General features: G+C 47.2%; 1 protein-coding gene across 1 annotated transcript; it reads right to left on the reverse strand.

Moving 5' to 3' along the window:
- Positions 1–1615: 1615 nt before the first annotated feature.
- LOC311440198 (zona pellucida sperm-binding protein 4-like) lies at positions 1616–27581 on the reverse strand. The gene is given in 13 exon segments (XM_084526767.1): positions 1616–3403; positions 4653–4706; positions 4708–4904; positions 5680–5893; positions 5976–6103; positions 6688–6813; positions 18954–19084; positions 19420–19517; positions 19684–19871; positions 20241–20396; positions 26733–26835; positions 26914–27035; positions 27349–27581. Coding segments are annotated over 13 exon segments (1851 nt in total). The 5' UTR covers positions 27548–27581; the 3' UTR covers positions 1616–3268.

Consider the following 27581-nt stretch of genomic DNA (forward strand, 5'->3'; position numbering starts at 1 on the left):
CCAGCCTGAGGGGAATCCTACTTTTATTCTCTAAGGCTAACACCTTGTCTGACAGAGCACGCTTACTGGGAATGCCAGGACAAAGTGGAGGATTTCTGCCAGCTTGTTTCATGCCTGATGCTGAGACCAACGGCTCTCTGCTGTGGACAACCTTCTCTGTCTCCACTGTGGTGTACCACTGAATTCATGCTTTTAGAGGATGAAGCATCTCCTGGCAGACAACAGATATTCCCTTCAGCATCTCACACATGGTGACTGGACGGTTCTTGGGCACTTTCTGGAAAATTAAGTCCCGTCTCTTAAAATGAGGCTTGGCCATTTCCCACAGCACTGGTAGCTGGCAATCAGAGTGGAAAGAGAAATTAAAGGACAATGCTATTTGAACCACAGTGAATATATATATAAGCCTGTGAAAGGTCCCCACACGTACAACAGATAGATCATGCACACAGTGAGAACATACCTTGCTGCAACTGCAGATGTCAGTGTTTCTCCATGAGCTGCTGCATTGGTTCATATTCCATCTTCTATTTTACCTCCCATTCCCCACTGGCTTCCCTTGGTCTGCATCGTTTCCAATGCTTCAACATCACTTTAGCCCATAACTGGCTATGTGACTGAAGGCTTCCTGGCCCTCATTTTGGAAATCATGTCTACCAAGTGACTTGATTGTCAGCATCCAGGCTCATTCCTGAGTCATGCTGTGCAACAACACTCTGGTGTAGGAGGCTGCACGGGGATGCTTTTTCCTTACTGTGTTTCTGTTGCTGCTCTGCCTTTGGGAGCAGCTGGGAGGAAATTCAGTCACTATGAAGTTCTGAGTGGCCCTGACACACACCACAGGAAGCATACTGGGTGGTGGGACATGCATGAACTGTGTATGTGTTGGGGGAATAACACAGATATGATCCGTAAGGAAGCACGACAGGCATCAAGCAGAGGACAAAAAGAGGAAGAAAAGCATCTTAGGTGCTGCTTGGCTACCGGACATTTTGCTGTTACAGTGGGAGTGTAGACCACAAGGCTGCAGTAAGGAACACCTGCCTTATGCTCATCCTGCTGTCCTTTACACACGAGTTTCACGTCCCAGAGACTTTGGGACCTGCTGCTGAAGGCTCTACCCTGTAGAGTACTATATGACCTTTCTCTTTTGAAATCTACTTATGGACTAATTTCCACATCCACATTTATCACTGTAGATCTACATCCCAGATCACTAAAGGATCAGCACAGAACACAAGACAATGATGTAGCCTTTGGCTGACCAAGTGTCACTGCCTAAGTGTCCTTCTGATTCCCAAAACCAAGATCAAGCGAAGGCTCAAGCAAGTTACCTTCTGCAGACAGGAAATCCCACCCGCTATTAGCTGCGGACACAACCAACAGTCAGCAGAAACAAGAAACGTATTAAGAAATTCTCTCCCCTTGATGACGTGGTAAATGCATGCATACAACAGAACATGCAACTGAATCCAGTCTTTAATGAATGCAGAGACTCATTCTGCACATGTACATTTTGATTGCCCCTACATCCTCCCTCTCCCTCCCCCTCTAAAAAAAAAAAAAAAATTTAGTTAGTGAAAGGTAAAACCACACGAAGACCAGAATATGTATATACACCTTAAAGGGTCTCACTTTTTTTTTTCTTAAGAAACTTTCACACGTTTAGAATTATTGACTGTTAAGCCCAGTCAGTACAGCAGAAATACTCCACACAGATCATTGGTTGAAACGTACAGTACAACAGTTGTGAGTACACTGTCACAAGAGACACCTGCTTGAATGGTAACAAATGCAGCAGATCCATCAAACCATATTGCAAGCATCTGCAACAAACCAGAGCATTGAATACAGTCTGAGAAAGATGAGAAAATATCGCAACAGAGAGCACAGATGTTGAAGTACACAGGAAGCTTCTACAGTAACTTCTCTCCAGAATCATTACTCCCATTAGAGAGCCAGGAAATCTGAACTGCTGCTTGCCACTTGGAACTTTCCTTCTGCTTCACAGGGACTGGCGTCAGGCTTTTATTTCCAGACCTGAGTCACTGCACTTTTGCTTGAATGGGGGCAAGGAAGAGACCCCAGCTAGCACACCTCACTTTCACAGGCACGTATGGACAAACAGCTTGAGACAAAAGGCCTTCCCTGTAAAAAGGCCACACAAAATGAAAACAGAAACAAAACAGAGCTAGAAAAACAAACAGAAATAACATGGTTTTATGCAGTCTGCAGTAAAGCTATAGTCAATGGATCAGTATTGGTCACATGACAATTAAGGCTTTGGCTACTGCTCTTCTACATGCACATTTTATATACATACAACCATGTGTGTGTATAAATTATTTTATTTTTCTTGTTCTAAGCAAGAAAATATTTTCATGCATTTGCTTCCCATAGTATTCACAATACTTGGATCCCATTCTGTTCAAGGACTTCTGGAGAGGGATGGGTCAATTTATTATCCATCTGGAAAAGGCCTCATCTCCAGAAAGGTCATTTGTGCCTGACAGTGGCGCTGGCCCCCCACTTCACAGTCATACACCCAAGCAGAAGGTGTCACCCCAGAGCCTGACAGTACATTGGTTATGTAAACATAGTAATCCTTGGATTATAAATACTTTATTAAAGCTAACATACCTCAGCTTTTAGCTCATAATTGCCCATGAGTGCCTTAGTGAAATAGAGACCTAAAGAGACCATCCCCGTACCGTTTCCTACCTCTCAAGCCACGATAACCAAGACAATAAATAGATGGGATAGAAGGAGCCATGGAATTTGGAGTCCTGGCCGTCTGGTCGTTCACTTATTGCACAGAGTACTTTGTAGGGGAGAGTGGGTGCTCCCCAAGGTCCTTTGAGAAAATCCTACCGGGTGGCTGTCCTCATCATCTGCTCCAGGAAATGCATTCACACAGCTCATGTACAGGATGCCTAGGAAGTGTCACCTAGAGACAGGATATTCAAGAGACCGAGACTTCTCTCAGCTCAAGCTCAGTCTTCATTCAACCCCACGGGAAGCTGTGCAAAATACAATGATTATGCCCTGACAGATATGATTAGAAGACAATTTTTGGTCCTGGGTATGTTAACAAGAGAGGGTCAAGCTAATGATTTCAGAGGCAAACTTTTGTGACTGGATTTAGTTTTAGTTACAGAAAATGCTGTACACTGCTTTAGGCCAGGTGCACAGAAGCTTAAAAAAAGACAAAGATCACAGTTAAATGTCTCAATCTTCAGATGGGGAATGTCTGAAAGGAGCAGTCACATTACTTTCTCATATGCAGTGCATCCTGAAATTTGGTACTAATGTATCGGGCGTGAAAGCCTTTCTTGTTAATAGTGTCATCTGTGTGAAATCGAATCATGATGGAATCCCCTGCAGAGTAGATTTCTTCCAGAGGCTGCAGAAAAGGAAGACCAAAACAAAAAAAAAAAAAAGAGAGAGAGAGAACATAGATTGGTCAAGTTTGCATGCTAAATAACTGCATTACGATACCAGAGTTCAAGCTCACAGTGAAGACAGACTGGCCAGAAAACACAAATACTGAGAACTCAGTACCTCCTGCCCTGCCTGCTTTCCTGAGCATATACCCTTGCTCTTTGCATGCATGCCTTTTAACATGTGACGACTGATGCCAGTCCATTCTACAATCCCAGTTCTTCCGGTTGGTTTTGGTAGGTCACATTCACAGGACTCCCTTGACATTCTTGTTCCAGCCTTCTGAGTATGCTCTAATTTGTCCTAATCTTTTCAGGAAATGAAACAATGCAAAGTGGACCCTGTAGGCAGCTGAGGCCCTTCCAGGGTCGATTAGCAGCAAAATAACTTAGCCATATATCTTACAAGCAAAACTGACGATTTCCCTCACTGTTGTGTCCTGCAATAACCTCCCCGTGCTTCTCTGCAGGACTGATGCTTTCCCCACCACTCTGTTTGACAGCATGCAGGTAGGTGATTACTGCCCCACTGTCCTGAACTTCTACGCACCAATCTGCTACGCCTTTGCTTGTTTTCCAGACCATTTCCCCAGTTTGCACAGGCTGGTGTGACACATGGGCTGCCTGATTGTTTCTCTTTAAATTCAATAAGCACATTCTCTGTTTCATCGCTGAAGTCCTAGAGAAACCAAACATGGAACCTCTGGTTTTAAATACCACACACTGTTGGAGTGAGTGACCCCAATTCCAGAGTCACTTCTGTTAAAGGGGGACACAGATAACAATTTAGGAGACAGGACACCATCCCAGAGTCAAACAGCTCCGCCCTTCACTCTCTCCAGAGCATGACTGCAATGTACCTTGGCTGCAGGCAGGAAGTAACTGAGGATTAAACCAGTCTCTGGAAGTAGTTTCTTACTTTCACATAACGCTTTTGGGGCCAGGCTAGGGCACAGCAATGCAGCAGTCCCATGCTGATTGCACACAGACATAGCTTAGCAAGGGAAAGCCAGTTGGAAGGGTTTTCAGACCAACTCCGTATAGCAGATAAAATGACTGTAATCTTTACCAGGAGGGGAAGAAGCAAAACACAGACACACAAGGCATTCTCATCACCAATTTGTGACTGCTGACCCTCTCCGAAAAAGGACACGAGTTCCCTTCTTTCCCACCTCCAGCCAGCACTGTGAATTCACCATCACTATGGCTTACCCCTGAACCACAGAAGCGTCCCAGGCGGGGTGCAGTGCTGTCATAACCATCGTATGATCTCCATGTAGTCGTACCCACAGTCAGCTTCTTCCTCGACCTCAAATGTCTGGAATATGAGCTCCACCCCATAACCATCTTCAGCTACAATCACCCAGTCACAGTTGGCTTGACCTGGATAGTTGTTGTCCCCAAACTGAGCATGGGAATACAGCTCCTTAGTTTGCACTTCAGCCTTTAAGAGCCCGCCACACACTGAAGGAAGAAAGGGCACAAAACACAGTCTCCTCAAAGGCCCTACCTCATGACAAAGACTTGCCATCCCGCTTTTGGGCCGTCTGTGGGAAAAGAAAACCTCCAGCACATGTACAACAGGGAAGGTAACTAACCACTGCACCCGATTAAGACAAAACAGTGAAGTCTTCAGTCATCCATGAAGCCAATGACCCACATAATATAGAGGAGCCTGATCCTTTTGGTTTCCCCGCTGCCAGTGAGGAAGATGCCTCTCACATGCACTGCTGCTCAGTCTGCTTCGTTCACTTATTGGCAAAGGTTTCAGAAAAGTGAACCTTGATACAACACACCCACCTCTGGGCTGCCACAAATAGAAGATCAAGTTTGCTGTGTCTGTTCACAGCACATCTCTACTTCCACCATAACCAATCTGGTATACGCTCATTCCGTGTGTGGGCCAATATACCCTAGCGGCATCCCTTGCTAAGCTAAGCTGTATCACCTCAATTTCTGAGGATGGATGAGGAACAGATGCGGCTGGTGCTCAACCAACCATCTTCAATTTAAACAAGGGAAGATGAGTAGGAACACCTGATGTCAGTAGACCTCTCAGCTAGCATCTATGGTATGGTGCTAGCAGTGGTCTGAGAGCTGGTTAGCACAATTTACAACCAAATAAAACCCAGGCTAAGCTCCTTTTGCAAAAAAGTGGGTCTGATCTTCACTGGTAAACAACACAGTGAGATCTGATGACATCTCATCACACTGGGATATTGGCAGGGAATCAGCTTACCTGTGCTGTGTTTTGCCTGGAAACCTTTTCTTTGCACAGAAGCATCAGAGTAAAACCTAAGGAACATCTTGTTGGTAGAAGCTACCACAGGGTCTGGTTTCTTGCTGCCACAGAAGCGACCGAGGATAGGTGACTTGCTGTTGGGCCCATCATACATTTCCAAGTGGTCATAGGCACATTCTTGGTGCTGTTCAATCTCAAACTCATTGAAGATCTACAGCAAGAATAAGGAAAGTGACAGAGACACAATTCTGAGCATGTTTCTCCCCTGGCACTCCCATTCACTGGTCACTCACTACTTTCACTCGGTGGCCAGATGTTGCAGAGATATTCCAGGTGCACTCTTTCCGGCTTGGGTACTTGTCAGGCCAGTTTGGACTGCTCATCATTCCCTCGGCACTGCTCAGCTTATGCTCACAACCAGCTTGAGAAGGAGAGGGAGATCATGAGGCAGAGGCATCAAGGTAGGTCTCATACAGGAACTGCATCACTGAAATGGCCTACATGCTACTTCACGCCCAATGAGACCCTAAGCATGGCAGAACTAGGGAAGACTTCGGTCACTGGAGAAAGTCTTTCAGGATTACTGCACAATTCTGCTGGGTTTGTCCCCAGGAAGGCCTATATGTTTGGCATCCCCTGGTGCAGCCGCGCTAGCTGGCTGAGTTAACTGGTCACCTGGTGAAAGAAACCAGTTTATTCCCCTGGGCCCCATTAACCTCATCTGTACCCTCACTCCCAAATGTATTCTCCTGCTCCTCCTTCTCCTCTGCCCTGCTCCCGGTGACATGGTCTCCAACCCTGCCACCGTGTTGACTGGGAAAAGGATGGAGCTGAAAACAAGCCCTGTTTTTCCTTTCCCAAAGTAGTTTTTCAGCTAGCAGGGGCTTTTTCAGTGCCCCAGACTGGTACGGCACTTGGCTGCACAAACTAGCTTCCAACATAGGCCTGAAGCACTCTGTGTTTGTGGTAGCTCATCTTTCCTGAATGCAGAGAGCAGGGACCTACCTTCTTTACAATCGTGGCCATTTTCATGCAGCATAAAGCCATTTCTGCACTGGCATACGTAGCTTCCAAAAGTGTTGACACATTCATGCTGGCAACCACCATTGTCTTTGGAGCATTCGTCCTTGTCTGGGCAAGATCAAACCAATAAATACTGAGTTGCCAGTGAGAGGCAGACTACCGCCGTCACCAGCTGTGAACCCCATATCCAGACTGGAGAATACAAACACAAACCTCCAACCCCTATTGCTGGATTAGTCCAGTCACCACCTTATTAGCCCATACAGAGTTTTCTTCAACTGTTTTTCATTCCATAAGATGTATCACAGAAGTGCATTACATAATGCAGGTTTTGAATTATTAAAGGCTCCTTATCTAAAAGAAACCTACAGCAACACCTCTTTCTTTTCAAATAGGGACCAGGAAAAGAATCACACAAATTCACTAGCCTAGGCAAAAGTCTGCTGGTTAATCTCTGTATTTTCAAGTTTGTAAAGGCTCTGATGAGCCTCCGTCTTCAGGCTGCTCTGTTCAAGAGCACAAGCAAACAGATAGAGAAGATAATCTAAGGTATGAGCTGCTATCTGAAGCTGAAAAAGAAAGCACTATTCTTAATGACACCGGAGACAGAGAGAATTTCTAGGACCGGGTTCCCCTTTGCTTCCATTGAGGAGGGACAAGAAGCACACACCTGCCAAGAAGAGGCATTGGACTCAGAATAGAGCATTTCAGAGAGAGGGGACAGGGGCTTGACTGACAGGGAAAGAAAATATCCATATACACATACACACTCCTGATTTCCCTCAATTCTCTTTTGTCAGTGTTCTTACCCCATTCCCTTCTTGCCCTAGTCTTCCAGCAAGGCTGTGTTTATTAGAATAGTAGGCTTTCCATTTAATTTAGGTAAAATTATTATTCCCACCTTATTCAAGAGCCTAGTGGTATCGAATGAACTTCAGCAGCTTCCCAAATTAAGGAAGAGCCATTTCCAGTGGAGGAAGTGAAACCTGAATGTTTTGTTCAGAATCCATCCTGTCCTTGGCAGGGCAGAGAATAGGCTCTTTTCATGGTTATTTGCTTTACCCTTGAAGAACTACCTCTTTATTCACTTCTATTTTCTTACAAAGGCAGCCTGAGGGAAGGGAGGGATGGGACACCTATTAAGGATGGAGAACACCTACTATTTTGCAAAACTGGCTGAGGAAAGAAGTCCATTTATAACAGAACAACTTTAATTCTCCACTCCCTGGAGAAAGAAGATTCAGACTTCAAGGAGAACCATCAGCATTACTGGCTTCTTATAGCAAGGGTCAGGAAACAACCAGAAGCTCCACCAGCAAGTCAGGCTCCTCTGGCTTGTACCCGAAGGATTTACCCAGTTCCAAGTTAGCCAATAGTCACACTTCTGAGATGCAGGAGTTGGTTACGTACATCATTGCCTTCCAGATCAAACACTTCAAACTGCAGAGAGATCCGGTATTGAGCTGGAGCTACCACCTGCCAGATGCAGTTTTTGTTAGTAGGATATTCCTTGGGCCATCCAGGGCTAGTAATGGTCCCGTTGAGCTTGGTGATGAAGCCCCCACAGGCAGCTGGAGAGGCAACAAATGAACACAAGGTTTGCTTAGTTTTATTCATACACAGAGCGGGCCATGCTGTTAGCTGGGAAACGAGTCAGACCCCGACTCGTGGCACATTTCAAATCCCAGCCTGCAGAACAGGTAGCAAATGTTAGGAGTTGCAGAGAAGGCAGAAACCTTACCTGCTACAAACCATCAGTGAAACACACACAGCCAGGCAGCAGCCCTACGAGTCACTTAAACTGTGTAATATTGAACCGTATTTTACTCTACAGCCTTGGGCTTACTATGGATCAGTTGATTTCACATGCACAATACAGTTGTAATGGTCAGCTTAGTAAATTCAACCACACGCAGTCTGACAAACCTTATTAAGTTTAACAGGAAGGATTACTTAGAGGACAATGGAATCTCCTCAGGAAGACACTCCTGTCAGCTCTTTGGTGGCTTATTTCAAGTAGACTGCATTTTCACCAGGGAAAATTGGAGGTAAAATCAGAGACTTAGCTTTACTCTCTCATTTCCTTTAAAAATTCAGGACATCTCAGGTCCACCCTCTTGAGAGAGGGAATGGTTTTTACCTTAAAGAAATTGACCTCAGTTTGCTCTTTTGATGCAAAATTCTACTTGTAACAACACATTTTTTTCCGTGCTGTTTCTTTGGAGTAATGAGATATGGCCAGATCTTCAAAATCCACAAGGTTCAAATCTTCTGTGCTTTGTTCCTGGCATAGTTTTGCATTAGGGCAACTAACCCAAGGGAGCAGCTTCAATGCTAAAAAGTGCAGCAAGTGCTTTATGGACTTGATAGAGCAAAGAGTAATACAAAATCCAGAGTGTTGTAGAACCTAACAAAACAAAAATTGCACAAAGCATTTGGAGTTTCACCCAAACTTTCCAACTCACTTGCTTATTACTCTTAGCACCTCACGAGTTTTAGCAGAGGTAGAACAACCACCTCATCTGGGGGACAATGTGGTTGCATTTACATTCCCCTCCATCAGAGTGGGCAACACTGTCTAGGCTATCTACCCACACAAACCATCCGTGTTCTGCACGAGAGCAGGTAGCAGTGACAGAAAGGGGAGCCCCACTGTCCTTTCCACAGATCTGCACCTGCTGCTGTCTGCTCCGTAACAAAGACATGCTCTGCGCTGAGAAGGCAGGATAGCATTAGGCATCCAGCCTAAGGAAGCCAGACCAGGAGCTTTAGCTGTCAGCTTCCAATGTTCCCCCTACCCCACATGGTGGATCATGGGAGATCTGCTCTGACCAAGGACAACAGTTTTTTAGAGGGATTTAGCAGTACACAGAATCACAGAATTTCTAGGTTGGAAGAGACCTCAAGATCAACGAGTCCAACCTCTGACCTAATGCTAACGGTCCCCACTAAACCATATCCCTAAGCTCTACATCTAAACATCTTTTAAAGACCTCCAGGGATGGTGACTCCACCACTTCCCTGGGCAGCCTGTTCCAACGCCTCACAACCCATTTGGTAAAGAAGTTCTTCCTCACATCCAAGCTAAAACTCCCCTGGTGCAACTTTAGCCCATTCCCCCTTGTCCTGTCACCAGGCACATGGGAGAACAGACCAACACCCACCTCGCTACAGCTTCCTTTATGGTACTTATAAAGAGCTATAAGGTCACCCCTGAGCCTCCTCTTTCTCCAGGCTGAAGAAGCCCAGTTCCCTCAGCCGCTCCTCATAGGACTTGTTCTCCAGACCCCTCACCAGCTTTGTCACCTTTCTCTGGACTCTCTCGAGCACCTCCATGTCCTTCTTGTAGCGAGGGGCCCAAAACTGAACACAGTACTCGAGGTGTGGCCTCACCAGAGCCGAGTACGGGGGGATGATCACTTCCCTAGCCCTGCTGGCCACACTGCTTCTTATACAAGCCAGGATGCCATTGGCCTTCTTGGCCACCTGAGCACACTGCTGGCTCATATTCAGCTGACTATCAACCAATACTCCCAGGTCCTTCTCCACCTGGCAGCTTTCCAACCACTCATCTCCCAGTCTGTAGCTCTGCTTGGGGTAATTGCACCCCAGGTGCAGGACCCGGCACTTAGCCTTGTTGAACTTCATGCAGTTGACCTCAGCCCATCGGTCCAGCCTATCCAGATCCTCCTGCAGAGCCTTCCTACCCTCAAGCAGATCGACACACACACCTAGCTTGGTGTCACCTGCGAACTTACTGAGGGTGCACTCGATCCCCTTGTCCAGATCAAGGATGAAGATATTAAAGAGGACCGGCCCCAGCACCGAGCCCTGGGGAACACCACTAGTGACCGGCCTCCAACTGGATTTGACTCCATTCACCATGGCTCTTTGGGCCCGGCTATCCAGCCAGTTTCTAACCCAACAAAGCGTACGCCAGTCCAAGCCAAGAGCAGCCAGTTTCTTGAGGAGAATGCTGTGGGAAACTGTGTCAAAAGCCTTGCTGAAGTCAAGGTAGACCACATCCACAGCCTTTCCCTCATCCACCAAGTGCATCACTTTTTCATAGAAGGAGATCTGGTTTGTCAAGCAGGACCTGCCTTTCGTAAACCCATGCTGACTGGACCTGATCCCCTGCTTGCCCTGCAAGTGCCACGTGATGACTCTCAAGATAATCTGCTCCATGAGCTTCCCTGGCACTGAGGTCAAACTGACAGGCCTATAGTTCCCCGGGTCTGCCCTCCGGCCCTTATTGTAGATGGGCATCACATTTGCTAGCCACCAGTCAACTGGGACCTCCCCAGATAGCCAGGACTGCTGATAAATGATGGAAAGCGGCTTGGCCAGCTCCTCCACCAGTTCTCTCAGTGCCCTTCAGATGAATCCCATCCAGCTCCATCAGCTTGCGCGCATCTAAGTGCCATAGCAGGTCGCCAACCATTTCTTCATGGATAGTGAGGGCCACATTCTGCTCCCCATCCCCTTCCGCCAGCTCAGGGTACTGGGCTCCAGAGAACAACCGGTATTGCCGCTAAAGACTGAAGCTAAGAAGGCATTAAGCACCTCCGCCTTCTCATCTTTTGTAAGAAGGTTTCCCCCCCGCATCCAGGAAAGGATGCAGATTCTCCTTAGTCCTCCGTTTTGCATTGATGTATTTGTAAAAAGATTTTTTGTTGTCTTTAACAGCAGTAGCCACATCGAGCTCCAGATGAGCTTTGGCCTTTCTAATTTTGTCCCTGCACAGCCTCATAACATCCTTACAGTCCTCCTCAGTGGCTCGCCCTTTTTTCCCCAAAGATTATAAACCCTCTTTTTCCTCCTAAACTCAAGCTGCAACTCTGTTGAGCCAGGCCAGTCTTCTTCCACACCAGCTCATCTTTGGGCACATGGGGACAGACCGCTCCTGCACCATTAAGATTTCCTTCTTGAAGAGCTCCCAGCCTTCCTGGGCTCCTCTGCCCTTCAGAACGGCCTCCCAAGGGACTCTGAGCTGCTCAGGACACTGGTTGCCAAAGTCAGCCCTCCAGAAGTCCAATAGTGGTTTTACTGGTCCCCTTCCTGGCCTCACCAAGAAGGGAGAACTCCACCATTTCGTGGTCACTCTGCCCAAGACAGCTTCCGACCCACCCATCTACCACCAGTCCTTCTCTGTTTGTGAAGAGAAGGTCTAGCGGGAAAACAGGGAGAGCAATGTCAGCCCCCCAGGCAGGCCTCGAACCTGTGACCCTGAAGGCTCCTGCCCAGGTGTACTGGGTCTGGCTGGAATGTTAACTTTCCCGGCAGCAGCCCATACAGTGCCGTACTCTGTACTTGTAGCTGGAACAGCAGTGTTATCACACCAGTGTTGTGTCTACTGCTGAGCAGCAGTGGAACAGCATTGGGCCTTTCTCTAACCCTCCTAGGAGGTGGGCAAAAAAGTGAGGAGAGAAACATCACTAGGGCAGCTGACCTAAACCAATCAAAGGGATATTCCATACCATGTGGTGTCACACTCAGCAATAAAAGGTGGAAACAGGAAGAAGAGGGGGGGGGTGGGCTCTCGTTGAGAAGATGTCGGTCCTCCTCTCGAACACCGGCTGCGTGCGTTGAGGCCTTGCTTCAAGGACGTGGTCAATCATCGCTCATTTGTGGGAAGTAGAGAGTAATTTCTTTCCTCTGCACTTCCATATAGCTTTCATTTATTTTGTTTGTTTGTTTTCCTCCCTTTTTCCCCTTTCCCTTTTATTTCCCCTTAGTTAAATCGTTTAGTTCATGGTAGTCTTTATTTAATTATTATAATTATTTCCCTTTAATTAAATTATCCTTATCTCAACCCGTGAGTTGTTCTTTGCTTTACTTCTTCCCCTCCTTATCTAAAGGAGGGGGAGTGAGAGAGCGGTTGTGGGGTTTAGCTGCCCAGCACGGTAAAACCACCACAGCCCTTTTTGGTGCCCAACGTGGGGCTCGAAGGGTTGAGATAACAATAGAATTGATTAAACGCATACAACTAACACACTTGCTTGCTAGTAACCATGTTCCTTGCCCTGTTAATAATAATGGCTTTGTTCATATGTCATGCAATTCGTGTCATATTCTCCTTTCTCCTATATATCCGATCCGACAAAGTACTACAATCTGTGTTCACTTTTTTTAATTCGTTGTGCTGCCAAGCACTGACCTTGGTTTTACTCTGGAATTCAGGCTCTGCGCTGTTATCATTTGGGTCCCATGGTAACTATCTTTCAGAGAATATTCAGAACTACACTGCCTTCCTTTTCTCATCTGGACACCAGTTTATTAATAATATCAGGAATGGTACCTTTCCCTTCTTTCACAGTGGGCTAATTACAACAGTTTGGGAGTATTTTGACGATCCATCTGTAACCCATGTATTGCTATTTCTAATTCTGAATAACAGGTTTCATTTTCTCTCTAAGATTAGTTGATTGTTTAGAAAACTTATTTGGGAATCTGTCCCGAAACAGTCTCGTGGTGAGTGGCACGGTGTGTGGGATGATGTTAGCAGATACCTGTCACGAGTGTCTCCTCCAATAGTTTTGAACTTCACCCCTGAGCAAGTGCTAAATCCTAAAAACTTAGTAGAATGTTTGAGAGTTGTATGTCCTGATCCTTATAATGCCGGAGAACAACAGCTTGCAGCATTGTGCTGGGTCCTGGTTTATTCCTATCAAACACTGTTTAACATCATCCAGCAACTTGAAGAGAGGGAGGAAGTCTCTGAATCTGATGACCAAGTAACACATGCTGTGGCTGACCCAGAGGACCAACCAACTATGGTATCAGTCGCCCCCATAGTCAAGTCAAAACAATGGAAACGGAGGTCAGCTCGTTTAGTAAGGGAAGAAGGCTCTCCTAAGAAGGAGGGAGAAGGGGAATTGGCAGGCACCTCTAAAGCAGAGCCATCACAAAAACAGCAGGAAGATGAGACGGAAATCATAAAGGAATCAGAAATCACTCGATCCATATCCCTGAGTGAGATGCGAGAAATACGAAAGGATTATGGTCGACGCCCAGGTGAACACATCCTCACTTGGCTGCTCCGATGCTGGGATGCTGGGGCCAATAGCATACAATTAGAAGGCAATGAAGCCAAGCAGCTGGGATCCCTCTCTAGAGAAAGGGTAATCGACAAAGTAATTGGGAGAGGAGCACAGGCCCTCAGCCTCTGGAGACGACTCCTGGCAGCTATCAAAGAAAGATATCCCCATAAGGAAGATATTGTATATCACATAGGCAAGTGGACCACTGTGGATAAAGGTCTCCAGCATCTGCGAGAATTAGCTGTGCGGGAGATGATTTATAGTGATTTGGACAATGCCCATACACCTCAAGACCCCGATGAAGTCCAGTGCACAACATCCATGTGGCGTAAATTTGTGCGGAGTGCACCATCAGCACATGCCAGTACCCTGGCAGCAATTTGCTGGGACGAGGGGATGGGACCAACAATGTATGATGTGTCCTGCCAGCTTCAACAATATGAAGACAATCTCTCTGCTCCGCTACAGTCCTGTGTCTCAGCTGTGGAGAAACTGTCTAAAGGACTTGACAAGCTCGTGGAGAAAGTATATTCCCCCTCATCTAGACAGAGTGATACTTCAGCCACTAAGAATCAGCATTCGCCTGCTCAAGAGAGAGAGTACCCAAGACGTACACCACGTGGCACCTTGTGGTTTTATCTGCGTGACCAGGGGGAAGATATGAGGAAATGGGATGGTGTACCTACTTCAACCCTAGCTGCTCGGGTACGTGAACTGAAAGGAAATACAGCAGCAAGAAGAGGGGCTCCTAAGAGAAATGCTGCTCCAGTTTCTATTGGGCAGTACCCCAGAGGCAGTAGAAGAGCTGATGTTATTCTTGACCATGATGAAGGGACCTCTACCTCTCATTTGCAAGAATTTGTGCATTTGCAAGAATTAAGTGGCAGACGCTCCAGCCAGGACTAGAGGGGCCCTGCCTCTGGCCAGGTAGAGGAGAGGGATAACCGGATTTATTGGACTGTGTGGATCCGATGGCCTGGAACATCAGAACCACAGGAATACAAAGCTTTAGTGGACACTGGCACACAATGTACCTTAATGCCATCAGGCTACCAAGGGACAGAACTCACCTGTATCTCTGGAGTGACAGGGGGATCCCAACAACTATCTGTACTGGAAGCTGAAGTGAGTCTAACTGGGAATGAGTGGCAAAAGCATCCCATTGTGACTGGCCCAGAGGCTCCGTGTATCCTTGGTATAGACTATCTCAAGAGAGGGTACTTCAAGGATCCAAAAGGATACCGGTGGGCTTTTGGCATAGCTGCTTTGAGCACAGAGAAGATTAGGCAGCTGTCTACCCTGCCTGGCCTTTCAGAAGACCCTTCTGTTGTAGGATTGCTGAAGGTTGAAGAACAACAGGTACCAATTGCTACTACAACAGTGCACCGACGGCAATATCGCACCAACCGAGACTCCCTGATTCCCATCCATGAGTTGGTTCACCGACTGGAGAGTCAGGGAGTAATCAGCAAGACTCGCTCACCCTTTAATAGTCCTATATGGCCAGTACGAAAGTCTAATGGCGAGTGGAGGCTAACAGTGGACTATCGAGGCCTGAATGAAGTCACGCCACCACTGAGTGCTGCAGTGCCGGACATGCTAGAACTTCAGTACGAACTAGAGTCAAAGGCAGCCAAGTGGTACGCCACAATTGATATTGCTAACGCATTTTTCTCCATCCCTTTGGCAGCAGCATGCAGGCCACAGTTTGCCTTCACTTGGAGGGGCATCCAATACACCTGGAATCGGCTGCCCCAGGGGTGGAAACACAGCCCTACCATTTGCCATGGACTGATCCAGTCTGCACTGGAGCAAGGGGGAGCTCCTGAGCACCTTCAGTACATTGACGACATCCTCGTGTGGGGCAACACAGCAGAAGAAGTTTTTGAGAAAGGGAAGAAAATAATCCAAATTCTCCTGAAAGCTGGTTTTGCCATTAAAAAAAGCAAGGTCAAGGGGCCTACACAGGAAATCCAGTTCCTGGGGGTAAAATGGCAGGATGGACGTCGCCATATTCCAATGGATGTGATCAATAAAATAACAGGAATGTCTCCGCCAACTAGCAAAAAGGAAACGCAAGCTTTCCTAGGCCTCGTGGGATTCTGGAGAATGCATGTGCCAGGCTATAGTCAGCTTGTGAGTCCTCTATATCGAGTGACTCGAAAGAGAAACTATTTTGAGTGAGGCCCTGAGCAACAACAGGCATTTGAACAAATCAAACAAGAAATAGCTCGTGCAGTAGCCCTTGGGCCTGTCCGTACTGGACCAGCTGTGCAAACTATACTGTACACTGCAGCTGGGGAGCATGGGCTCACCTGGAGCCTTTGGCAGAAAACCCCAGAAGAAACTCGAGGTCGACCTCTGGGCTTCTGGAGTTGGGGCTATCGAGGATCAGAAGCCAATTACACCCCAACTGAAAAAGAAATACTCACAGCATATGAGGGTGTTCGAGCTGCTTCAGAAGTTGTGGGTACAGAGGCACAGCTCCTCTTGGCACCGCGGCTACCTGTGTTACACTGGATGTTCAAAGAGAAAATTCCCACTACACACCATGCAACTGATGCTACATGGAGTAAGTGGATAGCGTTAATTACACAGCGGGCTCGAATGGGAAAACCCAATCGCCCAGGAATCCTGGAAGAGATTATGGACTGGCCGGAAGGCAGAGATTTCGGAGTGCCAACAGAAGAGGTAACCCGTGCTGAAGAGGCACCACCATACAATGAGTTGCCAGAAGACAGAAAGCAGTATGCGTTGTTTACTGACGGATCCTGCCGTGTGATAGGGAGCCATCGGAAATGGAAAGCTGCTGTGTGGAATCCCATACGACGAGTTGTGGAAGCCATGGAAGGGGAAGGTGAGTCGAGTCAGTCTGCAGAAGTAAAAGCCATACAACTAGCCCTAGATATCGCCGAAAGAGAAAATTGGCCAGTATTGTATCTTTATACTGACTCATGGATGGTGGCAAATGCTCTGTGGGGGTGGCTGCAGCAATGGAAAGAGAGCAACTGGCAGCACAGAGGTAAGCCTATCTGGGCTGCTACCCTGTGGCAAGATATTGCTGCCCGGGTAGAAAACCTGGATGTTAAAGTACGTCATGTAGATGCCCACATGCCCAAGAGTCGCACTACTGAAGAACATCAGAACAACAAAGAAGTGGATCGAGCTTCGAAAATTGAAGTGGCTCAGGTGGACCTAGACTGGGAATGTAAGGGTGAGCTGTTTGTAGCTCGATGGGCCCATGAAACATCAGGACATCTGGGGAGAGATGCCACTTACAGATGGGCTCGTGATCGAGGGGTGGACTTGACCATTGAGGCCATCACACAGGTTACCCATGAGTGTGAGACCTGTGCTGCAATCAAGAAAGCCATGAAGGTAAAATCTCCCTGGAACAGGGGGAGATGGTTAGGGTTTCAATATGGTGAGGCCTGGCAAATTGACTATATCGGACCACTCCCAAAAACTCGCCAAGGCAAACGGTACATACTCACCATGATAGAAGCAACTACTGGGTGGCTGGAAACATACCCTGTAAACCATGCCACAGCCCGAAACACTATCTTGGGCCTGGAAAGACAAGTATTGTGGCGTCATGGTACACCAGAGAGAATTGAGTCTGACAATGGGAGTCATTTCCGAAACAATCTTGTTACCTCCTGGGCAAAGAGGCATGGTATTGAGTGGGTGTACCACATCCCTTACCACCCACAAGCCTCTGGGAAGGTTGAGAGGTACAATGGACTGTTAAAGACTGTTACGAGCATTAGGTGCTGGGATGTGGAAACAATGGGACACAAATCTACCAGAAGCCACTTGGCTAGTTAACAATAGGGGGTCTGACAGCCGTGCTGGTCCTGCCGAAACAAAACCCCTACACACTGTGAAAGGAGCTAAGGTTCCCGTAGTGCATATAGGAAGGTGGATGGGGAAGGCAGTGTGGGTTGCTCCTGCCTCAGGAAAAGGCAAACCCACTCGTGGGATTGTCTTCACCCAAGGACCAGGGTATACCTGGTGGGTCATGCAAAAGAATGGGGATATCAAGTGTGTGCCTCAAGGAGATTTGACATTGAGAGAAAACTAATCTATAATCTAAGTTATATGTTGTAGGAAGATGCTGTAGGATCAACGACAGGTCAACTTTGCAAGGAGCTGGGCAGTGCAACAAGGACTTGAGCTAAGCTGGTGCTGGTGTCCAGACATCCAACTCCGCCTGCCTTGAGTAGCCACTTTGGCAGATGAAGACCTAATCATCAACAGTTCTTATGAACATTTTCCAAGAAAGACCTATGGAATGAAAAGATACACCTGCCTATTAATCCTGTCCTGTTAAATCCTTGTCCTGTTAAAGGACAAGGGATAATGATGAGAATGCTTGTATGCTAAAGTATGGGGATCTGAGTGTGACACAAATGTTATGGAATAAGGGGTGGAGGTTGTACTGGGTCTGGCTGGAATGTTAACTTTCCCGGCAGCAGCCCATACAGTGCCGTACTCTGTACTTGTAGCTGGAACAGCAGTGTTATCACACCAGTGTTGTGTCTACTGCTGAGCAGCAGTGGAACAGCATTGGGCCTTTCTCTAACCCTCCTAGGAGGTGGGCAAAAAAGTGAGGAGAGAAACATCACTAGGGCAGCTGACGTAAACCAATCAAAGGGATATTCCATACCATGTGGTGTCACACTCAGCAATAAAAGGTGGAAACAGGAAGAAGAGGGGGGGGGGTGGGCTCTCGTTGAGAAGATGTCGGTCCTCCTCTCGAACACCGGCTGCGTGCGTTGAGGCCTTGCTTCAAGGACGTGGTCAATCATCGCTCATTTGTGGGAAGTAGAGAGTAATTTCTTTCCTCTACACTTCCATATAGCTTTCATTTATTTTGTTTGTTTGTTTTCCTCCCTTTTTCCCCCTTTCCCTTTTATTTCCCCTTAGTTAAATCGTTTAGTTCATGGTAGTCTTTATTTAATTATTATAATTATTTCCCTTTAATTAAATTATCCTTATCTCAACCCGTGAGTTGTTCTTTGCTTTACTTCTCCCCCTCCTTATCTAAAGGAGGGGGAGTGAGAGAGCGGTTGTGGGGTTTAGCTGCCCAGCACGGTAAAACCACCACACCAGGTAGGACAGGGTTATGCGAGCACCTCTTGCCACTGGGCTAATGCCGCCTCCGCCCACCCCAAGAAGCTAGAGCAAGTAGCATGGACCTCATACCTGAAGCAACACGCAGCTCCAAGGACAGAGGACCCGGCTGGGACACGGCAGGGAGTGGTGGCAGTGTGAAGACCTGAACACTCAGGGGGATGAAGCTCCCAGTGATCAAGTAACTACAGCGGACATGTAGCCTGGTAGAACAGGAACACCCCAAGTCAAGCAAGTTCACTCTGATGCTGAGTATCTACCTTTCTCCAAGGCTGCAACCTAATGATCTCCTTAAGTTAGTTATAGTCCCAGTCTCCCCTCCAACACTTCCTTTTACCTGCTAGAAGTTCCCTGGAGTTCAGATTGCAATCTGTAGCATCACTGATCAGCAACAGCTTTACTCCTCTGATTAGAGAATCAGGGACACGCCAGTCCCTACCCTACACCAGTGTCCCTGTTGTGAGCTCAGAACTTGCAACAAGCAAGAACGCCTCCAGGAAGGCTGCACATAGCAGCAGTCCCAGCTCCAGAGTATTACCTGAAAGTGCTGTCCCTAGTGACAGAGCCAAGGCTCCCAGTCTTCACATCCCTGGATGCCACCAACTCATTCTCATACACAGCGTGGTCTCCAGTGACCTGCAACAACAGACCAGGCACTGTGGCTGCAGTAAAGCCAGGCTGCAGAACAGTGTTTGGCCTCCAGAAGCCTGTAGGGTGCCCACTAAATAGCCAAAGCCACATCAGGCTTCTCCAGGTCTATGTGGAGCTCGCAGTCCTGCCTGGTGACAGCTGCAGCTCTTACCTGAAAAGTAGTGCCACAGGCAGAAAGTGGGAACTGGTACACAACAAAGGCACTGTTCTTCACTACAGGGGTGCAGCCAGCACTTGGCCCACTGGCCAGACGCACAGAGTCCAGGATAACAGGTGGCAGGGTCACATCCCGAGAGACAGCAATGGAGAACCGGCCATCTGGTGTGCAGTGAGCTGTCACTGGAGGAAAACAGTCAGCTTTGAGTTCAGGGACAAACAGCCCTACGCATCACAGCAGAGACAAGAGCAGCAAGTCCTGCAGGTCCTCCTGCCTCTAAGCCCCAGAGCACACACTGAGCACAACAACGTGCAACTGCAGCCAGCTCTATAGACTTGTGCCCCACAGTAACACTGATCCTGGCCCTAAAGCCAGCTCTGTTGCAATAATCAAAGTGACTGGACACTTCCATGAGGCAGTATCCTTGACAGCCAAAACCACAACCCTAAGCCACCTGTGGGCCTGCTATGCACCAACCCTGCTCTGCCAAGGAAAGGAAGCTTCCCAGCCAGCAGCTCCTCCAGGAGGGGAGAACAGGGGCCTACACTTACCTGTGTTGCCATAGTAGCAAGTCTTCACCCTGTCCCTGGGGTTGTAACAACAGCCCCATGCTTCACAGTCTCCCTGGCTGACAGGGGAGGAGGCACAGGGCCGCCGGTCCTGGCTGCGGACAGCAGAGCAGACGCTGCTGCCTGGGGCATCCAGGGCTGCAAGAGGTAGCATAAGTTTTCAGAAAGCACAGGAACAGTAGGGGTATGTGTGTGTGTGTGACAAAAACAGAGAGGACAGTGGTGTAAGTTGTCCTGATGACTCTGCATATAAATCAAGGGAAGTTTCATGGACTCAGGTGAGAGTCAAACACACGGCCCAGAGCTGGCTGGGGCATGTTATAAATTAGACCACACAATTTACTGGTCTATTGAAATTATTTTATTAATCAAGTAAGCAGACACAAGCAAAACAGCGCTGGGCGGCTGGGGAGTCTCCGCTCCACCACAGCACGCAACTTCCCCTTTCCAGTGTCGCTGTTTTATAGCATTGAAGTTCCGGCTTGTCGAGACCTGTCGACTTGTCGAGACCTGTCCTGAGATTGCGCAGTCTGTTGTTAGGAGTTGTTGTTCTTCCTCCGGTGATCATGCGTTGTGCTTGTGTTCAGGTGGGGGCAAAACAGGATGTCTTGCTTTGTCCCCATGTTACAATGCCGTGAGTTGTGAAACCTTATCTCCTCAGTAGATTCTTTAAATTCTCAAGGACAATGAACAAACCCCTACTAATTTATCACAATCCCTCCTTTTTCTTTTTCAAACATATTTTGTTCATTGAATTTTTGCAATATCTGCTTACTGAGCATCAAAGTTTCTGCGTTGTCCTCCTCCTGCTCAAGAGATTCATACTTAGCACGCACAAGCATAAGATGAGCAGCTTCTAATCGACTTTTCACAATTGCGATTACTTGATTGAATATACATGGTCCAAAAGTCAGTGTTAATATAAGTAACAACAAGGGGGCCCTGCTATGGTTGATAGCAGGGTAGTAAGCCAAGGTGAGTAATTAAACCAGGATTCATACCAATTCTGATGAGCCTCATTTTATACTCTTCAGTGTGGTATAGAATCCTTGGTATAATGACCACCTGTACACAAAAATCATGAGATGTGTTAAACAATTTTAAAGATAGGCAAGGAGTGACTCCCAACAATGAACATACCCACCTAGTGTTATTTGCAGGAATTAACCATTTATGTGTTTGGTCCATTCTTATTTTTATTTATTTATTTATTTATTTTCAGTGGCATGGCACAGATCATTTTTATCTCTTGGAACTGTGCCGATACATCTACCTTTTCCCGTAACTTGGGTCAAAGTTATCCCGATTTCCTGACTCCAATTGCACTTGGAAGAATTTGAATATGGGGGCTTAACACTTACACATAGCCAGTACCCTTCAGTTATCTCCTTGGGTACAACCCCTTTCTTTTTTTTTCACAATGCTTGGAAGCAGTGTGGGAAAGGATAACTCTGTCAACTTATTAGAAAACACTGTAGTAGGTTGGGCAGTCCCAGGTATATTTACAGTCTGGACAACCAAACCTTCCCCTAGTAACTCTTTATTAGGCCCGACTACCTTGGAAGTCTCGGGTTTTCCCTTCTTTATTAGGATGAGTCCTCCCCTATCTGTTCCGTGTTTGTAAAATCTGACATTTTTCCTAGTACCCAGCTAGTATCGTCCGAGTTTGTTATATTTATATATAGAACCTTGCAAATTTCTTTATTTCCGTGGAAGGTTCCTGTATACCCTATACCATGCCCTCACCACCTGTAACGGGGATCCAATTGTTGGTTACAACTTTGCAGCCCATATCCCACTTGTAAGAATTTATCCCGACCAGCCCCAAGTGTCCAGTCTGTAGCAATGGTTTCACACCCCTGGTATGCACAGTAATACACGTTCAGGCATTTACAGTACCCCTTTCCCGGGTTAGAACTTGGGCAGAAATAAAATCCCATATATTCCCAGCATCGGGGCCTCGAGATCAGCTGACATAGTGTAGAAGTAAAGCTTGGCCCCCCCCCGATGTTATCTGGGTTGCAATAACCTGTTGATCTTCGAATCAACTTAAAGTCCATTTAAAAGGTTGGTGGGAGTGGTGTTGAGTCGCTATGCAGGATGAAATCAGTGCGAGAACCCCCAAATACCGATAGGAATGGCTGAGGCCCATTTCTTTCCCCACTTATTCACTCCTCTGCCTCACTCGTCAGTTGGGTTGCAGCCAACTACGAGGTTTTAGTTCTTCTCGGCAGCAGTAGTGTTCTTCAGGGGAGAGCCTCTACCTTAACCCACGGTACCTATCGAGTTTGTCGCAATGTGAGCTCCAGGTCTTTGTTTCCTGGAGCGATCTCCCACTTCTCATCACAGATGGGTCCTTTAACACGGCTGGCATGTGTCCATCCTTTCTCCGCAGTCCAAAGGGCTGTTTCTGTAGTAAGCAAAACAACATAGGGGCCTTCCCCATCGTGGTGTTAAAAAGAGTCTCTTTCAAAGTCTTCATTAGAATTGAGGGTGATCAAGTGGCAATTCCAAGTCATAGGGCATACCATATAGCATTTCAAAAGGAGAAATTCCTACATCAGTTCTGGGCTGCATCCGTATGTTTAACAGTGCAAGGGGTAAGCATTTTACCCAAGAAGCCTTAATTTCCAGCATAAGTTTTGTTAGTTGTTTCTTAATTTCACCATTCATTCGCTCTACCTTTCCAGAAGAGGAGGGGTGCCAGGGGCTGTGAAAATCCCACTCAATCTCTAAGGCCTGCTTTAATCCTTGCAGTAAAGCTTTACACTCATTCAGTCACATGGTCAATTAGGACAAACAAGTAACTCAGTAAAGTCTACCTGTATACTTTGGAAAGGTCAAAGCCCTGGCTCCCGTCCCCCTCTAGATAGGTTACAGAAGACTTTTATTTACCTTTTGACATATAGTACATCCTCTGCATGTGTGCTTCCCTAAAGTATATATTTCTACACAGACATGCTTTCTTAGAACAACATCACACATTGCTTGCACCTCCCAATGACTCTTCTGATGTAAAACAGTTAATATTTGCCTCATTATCACTTTATTCAGCATTTCTCTCCCATTGGGGAGTATCGATTCTCCTTAAAATGATCCACATATTTGTAACATTAATACCTCCTTGGGAGGTTGTAATTGCTCCAAAACCTTTTTTAGAATTTACCCAAATAGATAGGTGGCCCTGTAAACCCCTGAGGTAAAATTGTCCACCTATATTGTTGCTTCCACCCCCATTTCAGAGTCTTTCCAGTCAGAGGTGAATATATGTTTGCTCTCAGGGCCTGAGAGCACTCCATTAATAACACTGTTATTCCAGTCTAACAATTTACTAGTTGAATGCCCAATTTAATCATCAAATCCCTTCCCAACAAGTTAGTTTCCGCCTTGGATACATACAATAATTGCCCAGTGATCATTTTATCCCCTGGTCTCAGCTTAGTATTCCCCAAAAGTGGCACTGTTATCCCAGTACCTTCTACCCCCATCACATTTAGGGTTTCATTAGTTAATTTAATCCCTGAAGCTTTACAAGTCAGTAATGACTTAGCTGCCCCAGTGTATTGGGTTTGCTGGCAAGGTTCGGGGGAGGGTGGGGGGGGTGGGAGTGGGAAACTGCAGTGGCAGCCCCCGTGAGAAAAACCCAGAAACCTCCCCGTGGTAGGTAAGGGACAATTTCATCTGGCCCCAAAGGGGCCCACTGCTGCCCAGAGCCAAGCCATAGCAACACAGTCCGTGCCTCTGTGAGAGCACATCCACGAAAACAAACAGACAAACAAACGAACAAAACCCTGCTGCTCAACAGCAGTTGGGAGAGCGAGAAACCCCCCCGCAGACACCAAAGTCAGTGCAGAAGGAGGGGGAGAAGGTGCTCCAGGCGCTGGAGCTGAAGCCCCCCTGCGGCTGCTGGAGAGGCCCCTGGTGGAGCAGGCTGTTCCCCCCCTCCCCGATGCTTGGGAAACTGAACAAACATCACAGCAAATATGCAAATATACCAAAACTTCTAGACTGTTACTTAGATAATGCCTACATCACCTTTCCCTGCTCATTCAATTTCAAACAGCTCTGTTAAATACTACATGCCACACCTTTAACACCTTCAGCAACCCTTTTAACACTTCCTTTATCTTTCTCAAGCCCGTACTTTTCTAATACCAACACCAAAGGCTCAGTCAGAGTCCAACTTAATTCCATACCTTTTCCCTCCAAGATACTGAAACAACATATCAATCAATATACCATATTTCATCCCATTTTCCTTCTTTCCACAAAAAACAACATTAACTGTAATATGGTGTTATAATTAATAGTTCCATTTAGGGGCCACTCCGCTCCATCCTCTAGTTTATAAAGTGGCCACCATTGATTACAATATTTGATAAGAGTTCTTTTACTTTCTGTACACTCTCACCCCACTATATCCCTCCAATGTGTTAGTATACACCCTAGGGGGCTTTTCCTCGAGGTTTCTTTGCTTTGAACATTTCCTATTGTAATCTACAGTGGTTAATATTCCACTGTTTTCCTAGAAGCTCTTTACTAGTCAATCCCAATCCCTCCAAAATCCACAATATATAGATACACAAATAAAATCAAACCACTGTAAATTAACTGCCTGTTGACAATTACACTGAGGACATTTAAACCTGATGAGCCGATAATATGCCTGGGCAAATTTTGTTCCCTTAGGCATACACCTCAATGGCAGTTCTTATATTTACATATTAACATATGAATAAAAGAATACTTTAACAAAAATGCCCGAGCTTTTATATATACAATATACAATGTACAGTTATTATTCCAGTTAGAATTATTCCTCAGCAGCTGCAAACACTATGCCAGTTGCCATTAAAGCTTGCTTACCGTCCTCCTGTCCTTTTCTTAAAATCTCGGACATCCCCGGAGTTAATGGGGATGGCCACATATTCCATTCCTGGCTGGGGTCCCCCCATCGCTATTTCTCGTAGAGGATATAATCCCTCCCTTAAAGCAGATTTCTGATTTCTTGCCCTGCTTCTGGTTACCGGCCCCTGTGTTTCATGATCCGATTCCGATTCTCCTGGATTAGCTAATTCGGGGAGTCCATTAAGGACGGGAGCCGTTGGTGCGGGCAGTGGAATATAGGGCGGGGGCGGTGTTGGGACTTCTAAGTCCTTTCTCTTTTTATCCCGCCCTCCTTTTTCTTTTAGAGGATATAGATGCATCCTCGTATCTGAATTTATCCAGAGGTGCACATACTCACTTTCTTCTAGACTAAAGGGTTCCTTTGAGTTTACATAAATATTTAGGCCTGACAAACCCAATCTTCAAAAGACCCAAATACAGGCCAGTAAAGGTGGTCTCCTCGAATCTGTTTACCACCCCAAACTTCAACACAATAATGTATCATTTTTACTTTATTCCTTCCCCGCCTAAAAGGGGAATCCTGCCAATTTTTAATCATTAATCCCGGGGTAACCTAACATCATACATTACCCCACCCATGGGACCAGAAGGCTTACTCTTCTTCTGTCCCATCTTCCAGAGTGTCCTCACACACACACACACACGCTCCCCCTTTTCGTGGCCCAGTCCCTCGCGGGATGTGGGAACCGCACTACCGAGGGGTCCGCTCTCGCTTCGTCCGCAATTGGACGTCTCAGTTGTCACACTCTGGGAAACCCAACCCCAACCGAACGGAACACCGGCCTATACTTACCCACCCCGTGGGTCTTCGTTCGGGCTTCGTGCACAAAGGTTGCCTGGGGTTTACCGGTTTTATTTGCTTGTGTCTAATTTTGGGTTCGTCGGTGAAGGGTTTGATTGAAAGTAGTCCTAGCGAAGGCCGCTGAAATCAGCGGGGCGCCCCCTCCGAAGGTCTTTCAATCAGATTTGCCTTCATCCGAGTCACGGCACCAAATTGCTATAAATTAGACCACACAATTTACTGGTCTATTGAAATTATTTTATTAATCAAGTAAGCAGACACAAGCAAAACAGCGCTGGGCGGCTGGGGAGTCTCCGCTCCACCACAGCACGCAACTTCCCCTTTCCAGTGTCGCTGTTTTATAGCATTGAAGTTCCGGCTTGTCGAGACTTGTCGAGACCTGTCGAGACCTGTCGACTTGTCGAGACCTGTCCTGAGATTGCGCAGTCTGTTGTTGGGAGTCGTTGTTCTTCCTCCGGTGATCATGCGTTGTGCTTGTGTTCAGGTGGGGGCAAAACAGGATTTCTTGCTTTGTCCCCATGTTACAATGCCGTGAGTTGTGAAACCTTATCTCCTCAGTAGATTCTTTAAATTCTCAAGGACAATGAACAAACCCCTACTAATTTATCACAGGGCACAAGTGCCCAGCAAGCTGGGCTCCTGCATCCACATCCTTCCCCAGGGAGTCTCCTGGGCAGCCATGAGCTCCCCTTCCCAATCCCAGGCTGACTTGGAGCAGCCACTAGGCACAGGCAGGGTTTCCTAAGGAGCTGTCAGAGTCTTACCAGGAAGGTCCACAGGGCACCTGAGCAGCTTCTCTTCCTGAAGAACCCTCTGCCCGGTTGCATCTGTGCCTTCAAGCCCCACAATCATGAGGTAGTTGCCATCCTGGGGGAGAACCACACCAGTCAGGGCAGCCAGAGCAGCAGTAAGCACAGCCCCAGCAGGGTCCCTGGGGTCACTCACCCATTCAAAGACAAAGCAGCTGGTGTAGGAGACTGACACTTTCCTGGAGCCGTCTGGAGCCCCCGAAACCCAGAGCCCACAGCCAGAGTCATTGTGCAGGGCATGTGCCTTCCCCTCAGTGTCTAGAGGAAAAGCAGACAGCAGCAGGGGCTTCAGCATGCCACACCAAAAACAGGGACCTGCAACAACCCCAACTTTCTGTAGGAAACAGGGTCCCAACCAGCAGAGGGACACAAGGGAACCCAGCAGCCAGGGCCACCTAAACCTTGCCCATGAGGGCTGGGTCTTATAATCAGCTCCCAAGTCACACACAAAGCACTGAAGCTGTTAGCACTTCACATCAGAGCCAGCCCTTTTCTTCTCATTCCAGCCATACCTCTGCACTGTGTAAAGACAGCAGCAGCCAGAAGGCCCCTTGACATCGCCCTCACTTACCCCAAGCAGTCAGCACAAAGGAAACATTCCCTTCCCAGCCCACGGGTAAGGTGAGCTGCAAGCTATCTGGACCACAAGCCAGCAGGCCAGGGTCATCAAGAAAGCTACCCTGAGCCCCCACAACCAAAGCAAAGGGACCAAGCAACCCCCAGAAGAACAGAGCTCCACACACAGGCCTAGCCTGCCCTACAACACCCATCCTGCTCTCCTGCTGAGGACCATGAAGCACCTGC

This window comes from Aythya ferina, assembly GCF_964211825.1.
Source record: "Aythya ferina genome assembly, chromosome: 7".
Classification (NCBI taxonomy): domain Eukaryota; kingdom Metazoa; phylum Chordata; class Aves; order Anseriformes; family Anatidae; genus Aythya; species Aythya ferina.